This window comes from Nematostella vectensis, chromosome 14 (genome assembly GCF_932526225.1).
Source record: "Nematostella vectensis chromosome 14, jaNemVect1.1, whole genome shotgun sequence".
NCBI lineage: Eukaryota > Metazoa > Cnidaria > Anthozoa > Actiniaria > Edwardsiidae > Nematostella > Nematostella vectensis.
Window position 1 is genome coordinate 11,640,094 of NC_064047.1, and position 17,206 is coordinate 11,657,299.

General features: G+C 41.8%; 1 protein-coding gene across 1 annotated transcript; it reads left to right on the forward strand.

Annotated features, from left to right (window-relative positions):
• Window positions 1–884: 884 nt before the first annotated feature.
• On the forward strand, window positions 885–16,971 carry LOC5504431. Its single transcript, XM_048722121.1, has 9 exons — window positions 885–921; window positions 1,488–1,647; window positions 6,378–6,682; window positions 7,051–7,271; window positions 11,716–12,004; window positions 12,266–12,502; window positions 12,736–13,062; window positions 13,809–14,051; window positions 15,532–16,971. Exons 1-9 carry the CDS (start codon window positions 885–887, stop codon window positions 15,654–15,656), a joined length of 1,944 nt encoding a protein of 647 aa, XP_048578078.1. The 3' UTR covers window positions 15,657–16,971.
• The last annotated feature ends 235 nt before the right edge of the window (window positions 16,972–17,206 follow it).

The following is a 17,206-nucleotide window of genomic DNA, read 5'->3' on the forward strand; positions in this document are numbered from 1 at the left end:
GGTGGGTAGAATCCTGCCCAGCCAGGGACTAAGCACTCTATATATTTAGATCAATGCTACTGCACTATCTCGGTACCAAGTAAACACAGCAGAGGTCAACTCTGCTATAGAATATCTTGATATCAAATTAAGTCTTTTACAAATATTAAATATCAGCATTCCTCTATAGCAGAACCAGTGTTTTACAGACCACTAGTCGCATCATAATTGACTTTGCCAAGGAAAGCCATTTCTGTGAGGATCATCTTAGTATAAAAGATGAGTTGTATAATACGTGGTCCAAATACGCATGTGTATGCATCAAGCAACGAAAATTTTGAGATGACTAGCAGTTCACAGGACGTAAAAACATGGCCATCTCAACCAGTCGGATCAGAGAATGCAACCAGTGGGAGAAACAGTGCGAATGGCTTCAATAGAGGCCGGTTGGTGGTGGCCACAGTCTTTATTGTTATCTTGGTCCTGGTTGGAGCGATTTCTGCGTCTTACTTCATTGCCAAGGCGCAAGTGCAAAACACAGATATTCAATTCTTTCGAGTTGACACGTGACGCGTTTGGCCTTAGTTAGGTTTGGTAATTCTTACAAATTTAGTTTTTTTTTCTAATAGAACTTTTAATCAAAACAAGGCATTTTTAACTTCTTGAAACAAATAAAAATAGAAATGACTATACAAATCATACTGGATAAGACTTGTAGACTGTCAGTTGATACTCAAAATATTTTAATCTTTAGAAGTATGGGGAAAACCCTTCGTATAGGCAAAGACCTGTTTCTTCCGAAGAATATTTGTCTGTCGTCTACGCGTTAACCTCCATAGCTTAGTGTCCGTTTATATATAGCTACCTATGACATCAAATAGATGCGGGGAAGGAAAAGTCAAAACATGAAGTCTTCTTTTACAGTCAACCTTGTTTCGAAAGGTTTGCAAGAATCTGAATACCCTAAAACCTGTGTAACATAATGTGTACAGGCCTGTACCCAGGATTTTTCTTAGGGGGGTTGGGGTGGGGGGTGCGAAATCCGAAAAAGTGGGCCAAATTTCTCCAGGACGGGGGGTGGGGCTGGAGGGGGTGAGTTTTTTGATAGAATTCTGACCCCCCCTCCCCCGAAAGAAGTTTGACTTTAAAATTATTTTTATTAGATTCTAGACACAATCGAACGATCCATAATGCGCTTTTTATCTAATTCGCTTATGCTTTATATATAGTGGACTTTCCGCCGTTTTGTGAATGTGTTGGGGGGGGGGGGGGAGCTAACGCATCCCTTGCACCCCCTGGGTACTGGCCTGATGTATAAGGGATAGCGATAGGGAAGAGAGGCCAATCACATAAGATTGCATATCCAGAGGCCTTTCCTTTATTAATACGTTTGAGCATGTGCCTTGAAAACAATGCCTGCTTTGTGACCGCGATATATTTTGAAATCTATAAAGTATTTAACTTTTATTGAATAACTTATTATTATATTATTACCATTTTACCCATAGCGCAAAGTGGGTGGACCACCTGGTCTTCTTGGAGCACGTGTAATGTCACATGTTCTGGTGGAATCCAGTCCCGCTCCAGGTATTTCTTGGACCCTGCAGGAAGAATAGACGTATCAGCGTGTCGGGGAGATGACAAGATGGAGAGGGTGTGTAACACAAATCCTTGACTGGGTGAGTATAACAACATGAAGAGGGTGTGTAACACAATTCCTTGCCCGGGTGAGTATAACAACATGGACAGGGTGTGTAACACGAATCCTTGCCCGGGTGAGTATAACAACATGAACAGGCTGTGTAACATGAATCCTTACACGGGTGAGTATAACAACATGGACAGGGTGTGTAACACGAATCCTTGCCCGGGTGAGTATAATAAGATGGACAGGGTGTGTAACACAAATCCTTGCCCGGGTGAGTATAAAAAGATGGACAGGGTGTGTAACACGAATGCTTGCCCGGGTGAGTATAACAACATGGACAGGGTGTGTAACACGAATCCTTGCCCGGGTGAGTATAACAACATGGACAGGGTGTGTAACACGAATGCTTCCCCGGGTGAGTATAACAACATGGACATGGTGTGTAACACAAATCCTTGCCCGGGTGAGTATAACAACATAAACAGGGTGTGTAACACGAATCCGTGCCCGGGCGAGTATAACAAAATGGACAGGAAATGTAACACGAATCCTTGACCGGGTGAGTATAACAATATGGAGAAGGTGTGTAACACAAATCCTTGCCCGGGTGAGTATAACAACATGAAGAGGATGTGTAACACAAGTCTTTGCCCGGGTGAGTATAACAACATGGACAGGGTGTGTAACACAAATTCTTGCTCGGGTGAGTATAACAAGATGGACAGGATATGTAACACGAATCATGCCCGGGTGAGGATAACAAGATGGAGAGGGTGTGCAGCACGAATTCTTGTCCGGGTGAGTATTACAAGATGGACATGGTGTGCAACACAAATCATTGCCCGGGTAAGTATAACAACATGGACAGGGTGTGTAACACAAATCCTTGCCCGGGTGAGTATAACAAGATGGACAGCGTGCGTAACACAAATCCTTTCCCGGCTAAGTATAACAACATAAAGAGGGTGTGAAACACAAATCCTTGCCCGGGTGAGTATAACAAGATGGACAGGTAATGTAACACGAATCCTGCCCGGGCGAGTATAACAAGATGGAGAGGGTGTGCAACACGAACTTTTGTCCGGGTGGGTATAACAAGATAGACATGGTGTGTAACACAAATCCTTGCCCGGGTGAATATAACAACATGAAGAGGGTGTGTAACACAAATCCTTGCCCGGGTGAGTATAACAACATGGACAGGGTGTGTAACACGAATCCTTGCCCGGGTGAATATAACAAGATGGACAGGGTGTGTAACACGAATCCTTGCCCGGGTGAGTGTAACAACATGAAGAGGGTGTGTAACACGAATCCTTACCCGGGTGAGTATAACAAGATGGACAGGGCGTGTAACACAAATACTTGCCCGGGTGAGTATAACAACATGGACAGGAAATGTAACACGAATCCTTGCCCGGGTGAGTATAACAAGATGGAGAAGGTGTGTAACACGAATCCTTGCCCGGGTGAGTATGACAACATGGACAGGGTGTGTAACACGAATCCTTGCCCGGGTGAGTGTAACAAGATGGACAGGGTGTGTAACACGAATCCTTGCCAGGGTGAGTATAACAACATGAAGAGGATGTGTAACACAAGTCCTTGCCCGGGTGAGTATAACAACATGGACAGGGTGTGTAACACGAATCCTTGCCCGGGTGAGTATAACAACATGGACAAGGTGTGTAACACGAATCCTTGCCCGGGTGAGTATAACAACATGAAGAGGGTGTGTAACACGAATCCTTGCCCGGGTGAGTATAACAACATGAAGAGGGTGTGTAAAACGAATCCTTGCCCGGGTGAGTATAACAACATGAAGAGGGTGTGTAACACAAATCCTTGCTCGGGTGAGTATAACAAGATGGACAGGATATGTAACACGAATCATGCCCGGGTGAGGATAACAAGATGGAGAGGGTGTGCAGCACGAATTCTTGTCCGGGTGAGTATTACAAGATGGACATGGTGTGCAACACAAATCATTGCCCGGGTAAGTATAACAACATGGACAGGGTGTGTAACACAAATCCTTGCCCGGGTGAGTATAACAAGATGGACAGCGTGCGTAACACAAATCCTTGCCCGGCTAAGTATAACAACATAAAGAGGGTGTGAAACACAAATCCTTGCCCGGGTGAGTATAACAAGATGGACAGGTAATGTAACACGAATCCTGCCCGGGCGAGTATAACAAGATGGAGAGGGTGTGCAACACGAACTTTTGTCCGGGTGGGTATAACAAGATAGACATGGTGTGTAACACAAATCCTTGCCCGGGTGAATATAACAACATGAAGAGGGTGTGTAACACAAATCCTTGCCCGGGTGAGTATAACAACATGGACAGGGTGTGTAACACGAATCCTTGCCCGGGTGAATATAACAAGATGGACAGGGTGTGTAACACGAATTCTTGCCCGGGTGAGTATAACAACATGAAGAGGGTGTGTAACACGAATCCTTACCCGGGTGAGTATAACAAGATGGACAGGGCGTGTAACACAAATACTTGCCCGGGTGAGTATAACAACATGGACAGGAAATGTAACACGAATCCTTGCCCGGGTGAGTATAACAAGATGGAGAAGGTGTGTAACACGAATCCTTGCCCGGGTGAGTATGACAACATGGACAGGGTGTGTAACACGAATCCTTGCCCGGGTGAGTGTAACAAGATGGACAGGGTGTGTAACACGAATCCTTGCCCGGGTGAGTATAACAACATGAAGAGGGTGTGTAAAACGAATCCTTGCCCGGGTGAGTATAACAACATGAAGAGGGTGTGTAACACAAATCCTTGCCCGGGTGAGTATAACAACATGGACAGGGTGTGTAACACGAATCCTTGTCCGGGTGAGTATAACGACATGGACAGGGTGTGTAACATGAATCCTTGCCCGGGTGAGTATAACAACATGGACAGGGTGTGTAACACGGATCCTTGCCCGGGTGAGTATAACAAGACGGACATGGTGTGTAACACGAATCCTTGCCCGGGTGAGTATAATAAGATGGACAGGGTGTGTAACACGAATCCTTGCCCGGGTGAGTATAATAAGATGGACATGGTGTGTAACACGAATCCTTGCCCGGGTGAGTATAACAACATGAAGAGGATGTGTAACACAAGTCCTTGCCCGGGTAAGTATAACAAGATGGACATGGTGTGTAACACGAATCCTTGCCCGGGTGAGTATAATAAGATAGACATGGTGTGTAACACGAATCTTTGCCCGGGTGAGTATAACAACATGAAGAGGATGTGTAACACAAGTCCTTGCCCGGGTGAGTATAACAAGATGGACAGGGTGTGTAACACGGATCCTTGCCCGGGTGAGTATAACAAGATAGACATGGTGTGTAACACGAATCCTTGCCCGGGTGAGTATAATAAGATGGACATGGTGTGTAACACGAATCCTTGCCCGGGTGAGTATAACAAGATGGACATGGTGTGTAACACAAATCCTTGCCCGGGTGAGTATAACAACATGGACAGGGTGTGTAACACGAATCCTTGCCCGGGTGAGTATAACAACATGGACAGGAAATGTAACACGAATCCTTACCCGGGTGAGTATAACTAGATGGACAGGGCGTGTAACACAAATACTTGCCCGGGTGAGTATAACAACATGGACAGAAAATGTAACACGAATCCTTGCCCGGGTGAGTATAACAAGATGGAGAAGGTGTGTAACACGAATCCTTGCCAGGGTGAGTATAACAACATGGACAGGGTGTGTAACACGAATCCTTGCCCGGGTGAGTGTAACAAGATGGACAGGGTGTGTAACACGAATCCTTGCCCGGGTGAGTATAACAACATGAAGAGGATGTGTAACACAAGTCCTTGCCCGGGTGAGTATAACAACATGTACAGGGTGTGTAACACAAATCATTGCCCGGTCGAGTATAACAACATGAACAGGGTGTGTAACACGAATCCTTGCCCGGGTGAGTATAACAACATGAAGAGGGTGTGTAACACGAATCCTTGCCCGGGTGAGTACAACAACATGAAGAGGGTGTGTAACACAAATCCTTGCCCGGGTGAGTATAACAAGATGGACAGGGTGTGTAACAAGAATACTTGCCCGGGTGAGTATAACAAGATGGACAGGGTGTATAACACGAATCCTTGCCCGGGTGAGTATAACGACATGGACAGGGTGTGTAACACGAATCCTTGCCCGGGTGAGTAAAACAACATGAAGAGGGTGTGTAACACAAATTCTTGCCCGGGTGAGTATAACAAGATGGACAGGAAATGTAAAACGAATCATGCCCGGGTGAGTATAACAACATGGACAGGGTGTGTAACACGAATCCTTGCTCGGGTGAGTATAACAACATAAAGAGAGTGTGTAACACGAATCCTTGCCCGGGTGAGTATAACAACATGAAGAGGGTGTGTAACACGAATCCTTGCCCGGGTGAGTATTACAAGATGGACAGGGTATGTAACACGAATCCTTGCCCGGGTGATTAAAACAACATGAAGAGGGTGTGTAACACAAATCCTTGCCCGGGTGAGTATAACAACATGGACAGGGTGTGTAACACGAATCCTTGCTCGGGTGAGTATAACAACATAAAGAGAGTGTGTAACACGAATCCTTGCCCGGGTGAGTATAACAACATGGACAGGGTGTGTAACACGAATCCTTGCCCTGGTGAGTATAACAACATGGACAGGGTGTGTAACACAAATCCTTGCCCGGGTGAGTAAAACAACATGAAGAGGGTGTGTAACACAAATCCTTGCCCGGGTGAGTATAACAAGATGGAGAGGGTGTGTAACACGAGTCCTTGCCCGAGTGAATATTTCTAGCAATTCCTTGCCGCATGCGCATAAAACTCTTATCTTCATTCTAGTGAGTGGTGGTTGGTCTTTGTGGTCGACATGGACAAGTTGTTCAGTCACGTGCTCCACTGGCGTCCAATCAAAATCCAGGTCGTGCTCAAACCCTGCCCCTCAAAATGGCGGTGCCTACTGTCTAGGGGAGGGTCATGTTTCACAAAGCTGTGACATGAGTCCTTGTCCAGGTAAGGCTATAAATATCAGCGTGGCGGTGCCTACTGTCTAGGGGAGGGTCAGTTTTCACAAAGCTGTGACATGGGTCCTTTCCCAGATTAGGCTATAAATAGATCACCATGGCGGTGTCTACATCTTGGGTACATAAAGCTGTGACATATTGCCTTGTTTAGCATGTAGTTTTAATTTTTTTAAATCCCTAGTTAACCTCAATTCATAGAAAATATGAAGTAAACTACTAACCAAAGAAAAAGAGTACACATATCCGCATCTCCCAAACCCCTCGAAAAAATAACCTTGTCACGGATTTCTCTGTGTTTACTAGCCGTTGTCATGGGTGCATAAGTCACTGCAGATTGAGTTTGTCACCTTGTTTCAGTGAGCGGTGCGTTGTCTCCCTGGTCGTCATGGACCCCCTGCAATACCTCCTGCTCTGGTGGGACCAGGACCCGACTCAGACCATGCTCAAACCCAGCCCCCCAGCATGGCGGAGCTGCCTGTCAGGGGGAGGGTGAGGAGACACAGGACTGCAACATACACCCTTGTCCAGGTGAGGCTATACAAAGATCAACATTGAGGCGCTGCCTGTCAGGGGGAGGGTGAGGAGACACAGGACTGTAACATACACCCTTGTCCAGGTGAGGCTATAAAGAGATCAACATTGAGGCGCTGCCTATCAGGGGGAGGGTGAGGAGACACGGTAATGTAACATACACCCTTGTCCAGGTGAGTTTTTAGAGATCAACATGGAGGCGCTGCCTGTCAGGGGGAGGGTGAGGAGACACGATAATGTAACATACACCCTTGTCCAGGTGAGGCTATAAAGAGATCAACATTGAGGCGCTGCCTGTCAGGGGGAGGGTGAGGAGACACGGTAATGTAACATACACCCTTGTCCAGGTGAGGCTATAAAGAGATCAACATTGAGGCGCTGCCTGTCAGGGGGAGGGTGAGGAGACACGGTAATGTAACATACACCCTTGTCCAGGTGGGTTTATAAAGAGATCAACATGGCGGACTAGCCTCAACAAACTCAAGTGAGTAGGAAGACACAAGACTGTACCACACACCCTTGTCCTGGTTGAAATAGATCAATATGACGGAGCTTTCTCACAGATTGAGGGAAGGAGACATGAAATTTACTGTAAAATGTTATTCATTCGTATTCTCACATCATTTGAAATTTTTGTGCTCGCGAGAGCAGACTTCAAAATTGACAGTTTAGGAGAGGAGATGTTCTCTGTTGCTAGCGGAGCCAGCGCGGCATCCATCCATCCATCCATCCATCCATCCATCCATCCATCCAGTCAATCGTGCAACTTCCAGGCCCCACTCGATCTTACGCTGTTGTGTGTTTTTTACCGCCTCGCTTTGTGCTCCAAAGTTCGTATGTTCACAGAAGAAAGGCAGCTTGAAAATGGTATTTAATGAAAAAATAAGCGGATTCAAATGGGCTGAAGTTTTTGTAAAATCCCGCCCGTGGCAGCAGCAGCAGCAGCTAAAAAGAGGACTAAGAGGAGAGGCTCTACACAACCATTCTATATTTATTCACGTCTATATCTATGTAAGAAGATCCTAAGAGGAAAAGGCCTTGGATTGATGTCTGTTTTCAGCTATAAAAATCATTCACTTGTGTTGACGAGTTCCTTGCTAGCAGAAAGATCACGGTTTACAACAAAAAGCGAACACAACCACTAGGCGACAAACATAAAGCGACAAAAAAAAGAACACTGCCAAGGTGAGTTTTTGACGATGATTTTCATTTTGAATATGACATTTTTTAAAATTATTGTTGTGATTTTATAATGCTCGTTTGGCCGTTTTTTTTCCCCCAAAACCAATCGCTCAAACTAAAACACCGTACCAGCTTTAGTATGACGTCAAGATGACATATCAATGTCATCTATCCTTGTTTTGATTGGCTAAAATAACATCTACTTGAATTCCGATTGGTTTATAATTTTGGCACTTGAATGGCTTTTATTCAACTGACAATCGCCATGAAAATGTTAAATTCGTAAATACTTACTTACAAGTTCTATAAATTCAGGCGTATATTCCTCACGGTAAGTAAGAATTTAACAACAGAAATACTTAGTAGTCTAGCTACTGTATCAATGACACTTAGCTTGTTCGATTTATACATGTGTTTTTAGAGTACAGATGTTTACAAGTTTTCATTTCCCCCCAACACTATTCCAGATTAGAACAGCCTTCCGGCACACACCGCTAGTGCCATTACTTTTAAGACCTTAGTTTCGAAATAGAGCTGTATAAATTATTATAATGAGAATTCGTATAACTGAGAATTCGTGGTCTAACAAGCAATTTGAGCATAACAACATCCTTTGATATTCTTCGTTCTCTTTTAACTTTATTGACAGCGTTGAGATATTTAATCAAGGCTGACAAATATAATCCTGTCATATATTGCTAAAGAAGACCTTTCTTGTTTTTATATCCTGTGTATTTAGTCTTTTTGAAGATACAGCAACTTTTTCAACATTATCATAAATACTTTACAGTTTCAAGATAAATTTTTCATCGTTTATTTATTTTTATTCAAATAGTTATGGAAAATTAGTAAGGTTATAAATGGGATGATAAAAATACTAATTTGAAAGAAAAACAAATACCCAAGTTAATTGTTTTCACTTTTATTTAGGTTAAACCTACCTGAGGGTCTATGCTTGATGCTAAAGGCTGGAAGACATAAGAATAGGCAAATGTAGCCGGGCTTTCTTACTTTGGTACAGCAGTATAAGTGTAATAGTGTTTTTAGAGCAAGATACTTTGTGTCAATGATACTGTAAATCTGTAAAACATTTTTTATCAACCTGAAGATAATGAGGAAAGGGGAAATGATAGGAGAGTTCTCAATCAAATTGTTGCAATACTGTTAAAGTTTTTATCAAAAATATAGTCCCAGTTTCTTTTTTCTCTCTCTATTGACTATTTTTATATGCAATTGATAATTATTTGCTATTTCCCCTCTGCACCCTGAATAAATTAAAATTAGACATTTTCATTTAGCACTAATCAGTAATATCAAGGATTTGTTTTTAATTTGCTTCGCAAGTCAATTTGTTCTCCTCCATATGATTGCATTTAATTTTGTAGTAGCATTAGCATGTGTGGATCCAGCTGCAGGGTTTCTATAAAATAAAATAAAAACAGCAGGCCACCATGCTAAAGGGTGGGTTCACCAATATGTAATGCATGACTGAGGTATATTTGTGGATTTTAATTTCCTTGGTGATGGAGTATCACTAGTAAGTGGCACCTGAAGTGTATCTAACTATATCATTCTATATTTGGAATGCTGTTTCATCCATTATTTGTTTCTTTGCAAGGGCAAAGCCGGTCAGAATGCACCTAGTGCTAGTGTAGTAGTGTACATGAATGGAACTTCTATAAAAGGGTTTTTATTAGGGCAAGGTACTTACTTAATAAATTATATAAAGATAATAACAAACTTGTGCTTTTTCAATAATAAATCTATAAAGAAAACAATTTTATATCAAACCTAAAGGTAATAGGGAAAGGGGAAAATGTTAGGAAAGTGCTCAGTCAAGCTATTATTGCATTTTTGTCATATATTTTTTAAAAGTAGATTCACATTTTTTCAAATAGAGTCACATTTCTCCCTTCAACTCCCCGTTGACTTTCTGTTTATTTGTTTATTTATTCCTCTCTACCCCAATCATAACTCAATGAACATGGTTTGGTTTGAAATGAAAGAACTTTAAGTAATTTAGTATTTTCCTCCATTGCATTCATTTTTGAGTAGCTAAGTATGGGTGGATCCAGGGTTTCTAGAAACAACTGGCCAAAGGGTGGGTGCACTAATATGTATTAATTTCAACACATTCTTCTGAATAATCAGTTGTAGTAAATGGAAACTACAGAATGGCATCTAAATCTTTGAAATGCTGTTACATCCTTAATATATTCTTTACAAGGTCAAAGATTGTTATTATGCTGTTTTGATAAAAATATGCATAGCTATAATAAGAATTGACCATTCGACTCTTGAAAAACATTGTCATCAACTAAGGCAACTTGAATTTTGACAGCCTTTTTTACACCAGGATTAGTACTTTCATACTGCATATTTAATATTATTGAATGAGTGCTTGCTTGATCCATTTGGAGGGGCCAATACAATTCATAATAACATGGCAGTAAAAATTGCTTTTTTAATCTCATTGAAAAAACATTCTTTCAATGCTGGCTCCGCTTTTAGGCAGTGCCTAAATCTATATATTAAACACGTTGAACAAGTTACTTAAAATGATTACCCAATGTAACGGCACGGATACTGATTATCATATCTCTTCTCTTATTCTAGTTTATGGCGGATGGTCCACTTGGAGTAACTGATTATAACATTTTCTCTCTTATTCTAGCTAATGGTGAAAGGTCCGCTTGGAGTAACTGATTATCATATCTCTCTTATCCTAGTTAATGGCGAATTGTCCGCTCGGAGTAACTAAAACCACATCTCTCTTATTCTAGATAATGTCGAATGGTCGGCTTGGAGTAACTGATTATCACATCTCCTCTCTTATTCTAGTAAATGGCGGATGGTCCGTTTGGACTAACTGATTATCACATCTCCTCTCTTATTCTAGTAAATGGCGGATGGTCCGTTTGGAGTATCTGATTATCACATCTCTCCTCTCTTATTCTAGTTAATGGCGGATGGTCCGTTTGGAGTATCTGATTATAACATCTCCTCTCTTATTCTAGTTAATGGCGGATAGTCCGTTTGGAGTATCTGATTATAACATCTCCTCTCTTATTCTAGTTAATGGCGGATAGTCCGTTTGGAGTATCTGATTATAACATCTCCTCTCTTATTCTAGTTAATGGCGGATAGTCCGTTTGGAGTATCTGATTATCACATCTCCTCTCTAATTCTAGTTAATGGCGGATGGTCCGCTTGGACTAACTGATTATCACATCTCTCCTCTCTTATTCTGGTTAATGGCGGATGGTCCGTTTGGAGTATCTGATTTTCACATCTCCTCTCTAATTCTAGTTAATGGCGGATGGTCCGCTTGGACTAACTGATTATCACATCTCTCCTCTCTTATTCTGGTTAATGGCGGATGGTCCGTTTGGAGTATCTGATTTTCACATCTCCTCTCTTATTCTAGTTAATGGCGGATGGTCCGCTTGGAGTAACTGGACACCCTGCAGCGTCAAGTGTGAAGGCGGAACCCAGTCACGTGACAGGAACTGTACGCACCCCTCTCCCCTGAATGGCGGTGACAACTGCGTGGGGGAGGGTAAAGAAACGAGGGCATGTAATGACTTTAGATGTCAAGGTATATCATTTCTAGTGTGCTTATTCATCTTTCTTGGTATATACTTCATAAAGAATAAAAATATGGCAGCGGAGCACATGAGGTCATAGAAGAAGCCAAGTCCATGGCATTCATTTTCTTAGTATAAAGGGTTTCTCCTGGTTGATGATGTGACGTCACATCTCCCAAGGTCTTCAAGGCCAGCCACATGCATCCCGCACGGACCGCCATGGACTAGGCTGCTGTATTTTACAGAACTGAATCGTTGTTTCGTATTTCTAGGGCATGAAACGTCTGAAATTTTAGGTCGCAGTGACGGTTTTCTCCAGGTCTTGTACTCCTACCTTCGTTCGGTAGAGAACTACCTTGACACAAACTGGACAAAATGTTATCGTACCAGCAATCAAAGCTGGTCAGCGAGCACCTTCCATAGCAACTGTGATAACAAAGGTCCTACTGTGACCATCGTCCGCGTGGGGGAGAATGTCTTCGGTGGATACACTGACAGGTTTTGGGACAGTAAGTTAGTAATGGAATGTCTATCCTTAGACTTTAACGATTCGATCATAATCAGGCAGCTTACCAATTTCTCGTTTCTCGTGGCTAGTTGATGTTGTTTATTAGCTATGTGTCACAGACGGATTCATATATTTCATTAAGATCAAGTATGCTTGTCCTTGCCACGCGATGTGCAAAACTTCAAACCATACAGTTATATTACAGTTTTTCTCTGTAAACCTTTATCAATACAGATTCAAGGCCCCGGTACAAATCTTCAGAAAAGTCCTTCCTGTTTACACTGTTCAACACCGAAGGTTACAAACCCGCCAAATTATCCCTCAAAGCCTCTCCCTCGTCTGTTGCCATTGACACTGGTTCTGGTGACGGGCCGATATTCGGTGCAGGGCCTGACTTGTACATCGGCCCTCGCGCGTACGGTCAGCCATCTTCCTACACGCGATCCCTCACGTACGAGCTGCCAGACGGATGCAACAATAGAGCATGCGCAGTACTGGCGGGCAGCTACAAGTTTAACCCGACGGAAGTAGAAGTGTTCTATGATGCAAACTCAAAATGGGGTTCGTATTGTTAAGCGCACTTTATATTCCTGTTGGTCGAATTCGCTCTACCTTTGCTATTCTTTACATTTCACAACACCATCAGTAAAACCGTGAGCACCGGAAATATATACAGGGCTATTAAATTATAGATATTAACAGATATTAAAATAGTCAAAATTCAGAAAACAATAAACATATCAGCCAATCTTGTTTTTGAAACTGTCGTTTTTTCTAGCTCGCTCGGTCAATTCCTTATAAGGGCATTACAAACCCATATTTGGAAGTCTGCTCCAATCTTTTTTTTTCGCTTTTCTTGTCACCCTAGAACTGTGTAGGTCGAGAATTCTCACGTAAACTTCAAAGAATTCGTGTTCAGGCCCTAGAGTTTTTAAGAACATCACAGATTTCCAGCTCGCTTGCCCCAGGTTCTTTCAGAACATTTAGAAACCGACTGCCATTGATTGATATTCATTCCACACATTCTTTTAGGTGTTCACGGTTTAACTGGTTGCGCTGAGAAAAAAACTTTTCTTACCCATAAAAATAAAATCAGAATGTTTCGATAAAAGAAAAGTGTTTCGGAGAAACCTAGCGTTTTGGTTGCGTGTGAAAAAGAAAAACAGCAACAATAGGGAAATTCATAATGTTTTACAAGGCAACTCTGCTGTCAAAATTTCGCCCTTTTCGACAAAACTCATTTTAGGATAATAATTTCTCACCATACAGGATACAAATAGTAGAATTGAGATTCTTTAAATATTCAGATCTGAAAGAGTCCTCCATACTCAGACGAAAAGACCCAAAATACCTACACGACCTCTTGGGATTCCTGCGGCCAGTGCAGCAAACTCCATCAAGTCGGTGGGAGATGTGCTATTCTGCTAAAAGAGATGGCTGGGCATCTCTGACATTCCACCGAAAGTGTAACGGAAAAGCGCCGAATGTCGTCATCGTCAGCGTCGCGGATCAATACGTGTTCGGGGGATACAGCGACGTGCCTTGGACAAGTGAGTATCCAGAGACAAAAATGCACAATTGTAATGTAAATGTCAGTCAATCAGTCGAAATACCCAAACCAAAATTATGAAAATGGTCCAACAAACACTGGCACTCGACTCACAAATTTTCGGGGAATATGGTTTTAAAAGTGATATCGTTTTCTGTAAGAAAAAACCCGTAAAGATGTAGCCTACGTGTAGCCGCTGACTCACGAAAATATCCTCTCGTAGCGTTTACGCAGCAACGGCGGCGATAATCGTGTTCCGTGACGTCACGACTCTAGCAGGAAAACCTATAATTGTCTCTGATTGGCTATCACTTAGTAAGCTCTCTTTTATATTTTGATTGGCCCAGATCAGAAGTTGAAATTATAGGTTCCAGCTGTTTACGATGTGAGTTTATCGAGCGGTTCAAATATGGAGAAAAACACTACGACTCTTCCACTTATTCGGGGTAATTCCGTCTTAAGCTCAGCCTTAGAAGATGTGTCAACGTTATTTGGGATAAAGAAACCACACAAAGGGTGACGTCATGGTAATGTCGAGGAATCATCTTTCATTTTTTCCCCACGCTCGGTTCATTCAACGCAAACCAGGTCCATTATTTGTAAGATTTATTATTATTATTTTATTGCATCCAATGTTCACTAATGTTCGTAGAGCCATAACAAATCTCATGGACATAACCCTGGAGCAACGAGTAAAGGGTATGAACGAATTAACAAATCCATTTTTTAAGGCAATGACGACAGCTCCTTAACATATTAATAATATCATTACAATCAACTAAGTATCTAAAGAATAAGCTTCTATAGACTATAGACTATAGAATTGGAGATTCCAGCTATAAGCGCGCGTGCTACCAGAATGCTACGCGCGCTTTGTAACACTTTGTTCGGCGGCGTCCCTCAACTGAAATCGTCCATTGTTTTACCGCATTCTTTAAACATACTGTACAACAACTAACTTTATCTTTATGAACTACAATCCATGCACTCATAACGAACTGAAAACAATCTGAATCCGCCCCCGACGTGGAACAGCTGTAAATTTCGCAAGAATCAAGCTTTGCGTCGCTTTAAGCTCGCATTTTTCATCAAATTTGGGAATTAAAAGGTAGCAGGCTTCTTGCATTGCTTGTATGTTTGTTTCAAATTAACATTTCTTAGTGTGACATGACAGCAATGAACTCTCGTATATAAGCTGATAATAAACTAATATTGGATAATTAATTACAAATCGCTAAGGAGGTGCGTTACAAACTATTGCGACAGCTTTTTTATTACAAATTGCGACAACTTTATTACACATTGCGACAGTATTACAAATTGCGACATTACAGCGCTTCTTATTCACAAGATACCGTTCGTAATCTTTCTCAATTACCCTCTTACAAAGAATGCAGGTATACGTTAGAACTAAAACGAAGAAATGTGCACTTAGAAAGTAGCAGCATTAGAGGGCGATGTTGGAATGGTTTGTTTTGCAGGACGAAGTAAGAGAAAATCCATGTACAGATTATCGCTGCCGTTACGAAGGCGCTACGAGAGGTTATTTTCGCGAGTCAGCGGCTACACGCAGGCTAGTAGAGATGTGAATGTTTTTTTGGTTTAAAGCGTTCGCTATTTCTAGAACGTGCGTATTTTTGTCATATGATTGTAATGTTTTTGTTTCGTCACGCTCCGCTAATGTTTTAAATTTTGATGAAACTATATGATAAAAGATTTTGGTGAAACTATATGGTATCACATTCTGGTGAAAGTATATGATAAAATATTTTGGTGAAACTATATGGTATAATATTGTGGTGAGACTATATGATACAAGATTTTTGTGTCAGCTTATGAATAAATTACTGGAACTATATGCTTTCTTCATTTCGTGGAATCCGTGCGGTGTGTGCGGGTTTCATTTTATAATGCAATCGTATGGTTACAGCTGCTTCGTGACATTCTTTGAATATTAATTCTTCGGAGCGAGTCAGGGATTCACCGCGGGCGAGTGTAAGCATGTCTATTGTATTCGGATATAGGGGATTCCCCGCTACGTCGTACATTCCACTCTTCCCTAACAATCGAGCTCTCGTGAGGCAAACACGAAAGCTAGCTCCAGACTCGCTGGTTGTTAGGGAACTCTGGAATGCAATCTATTGTTCTCCACGTGGACAGTGATTGTGTTTTAATTAGTGGCACGTGGATCGCTCGTGGTAAGCTTTGTGTTTATAGTCGACACAGCTGTGTCATGACGTCGCATAAAAATATAATCTCTTGTATTAGCATATAGAATGGATTGTAACGCAGGAATTCATTTGGCGTTGGAGGAGGAGGGATATTACGATTGTTTATTTTGTGATCTAAGGATAGCGGAATAAGTGACTAAGGGAGAATCGGCGAGGTTCGAGGCCTGTTGTGGTAGGCAGGATATGGTAAATGACAATGAAGCTAATGTGTGTAGAAATTGTGGTGTTCACCATGGATACGTCTATGCCGTCGAGTATGTTGATTTTTACGAGAATATGTACAGGATACGTAGGAAAGCAGTGTACCATTTAGAAAATGTGTTGTTTGATTTTGACTTAGAAGGGAATAAGCATGACCTACTCAGGAGGTTCAGACAGTTGAGACGGCTATGAATAAGTTATTTATTAGGAGACGATATATTCAGATAAAGTTCATTCTCTACAAATTGTTTTAATTGAAAGATTAGAAGCGGAGTATGAGGCAATGTATAAAATATATCAGTCCTAGGACACTGAGGTATTATGAGAAGTTGTGTAAGCAGGTTTGTGATCGTCTAGGATAGACGTACATTCATGGTAGAGAGTTTATAACTAAGTGATAACTAAGTGACGAAGTGATCACCATCTTTCTCTAGAGATATGTATATGCTTCCCATATGGGGTCTTATCATAATAAAACCTTATGCTAAAGTTTTGTTTAGTTTGTCTCTCATTTCTACCATAATCTGTTCTCGGATATGATCCTCGCTTTTTTTTCTCTCAACTGAGGTTTACTCCACAGGGTAAACTGTCTGAGGAGTCTTCGTTGGAAGGAGTAGGGAAATTATTAGTTTTGTTGCCTAATTTTGACAAGATCTCAAATCTCGGTAGTTCTTTTAAATAGTCAATTGATAAGCTCTTAGAGCAGAGACAGCTAGAATTCGAA

Excerpts from the sequence above, each read along its gene's own strand:
- LOC5504431 (XM_048722121.1), top strand. The coding sequence starts at position 885 with ATGAAGTCTTCTTTTACAGTCAACCTTGTTTCGAAAG. Across the intron at positions 1,648-6,377 it reads GAGAGGGTGTGTAACACAAA|AGGGTGTGTAACACAAATCC; the intron begins TCCTTGACTGGG and ends AACAACATGAAG. Across the intron at positions 6,683-7,050 it reads TGACATGAGTCCTTGTCCAG|TGAGCGGTGCGTTGTCTCCC; the intron begins GTAAGGCTATAA and ends ACCTTGTTTCAG.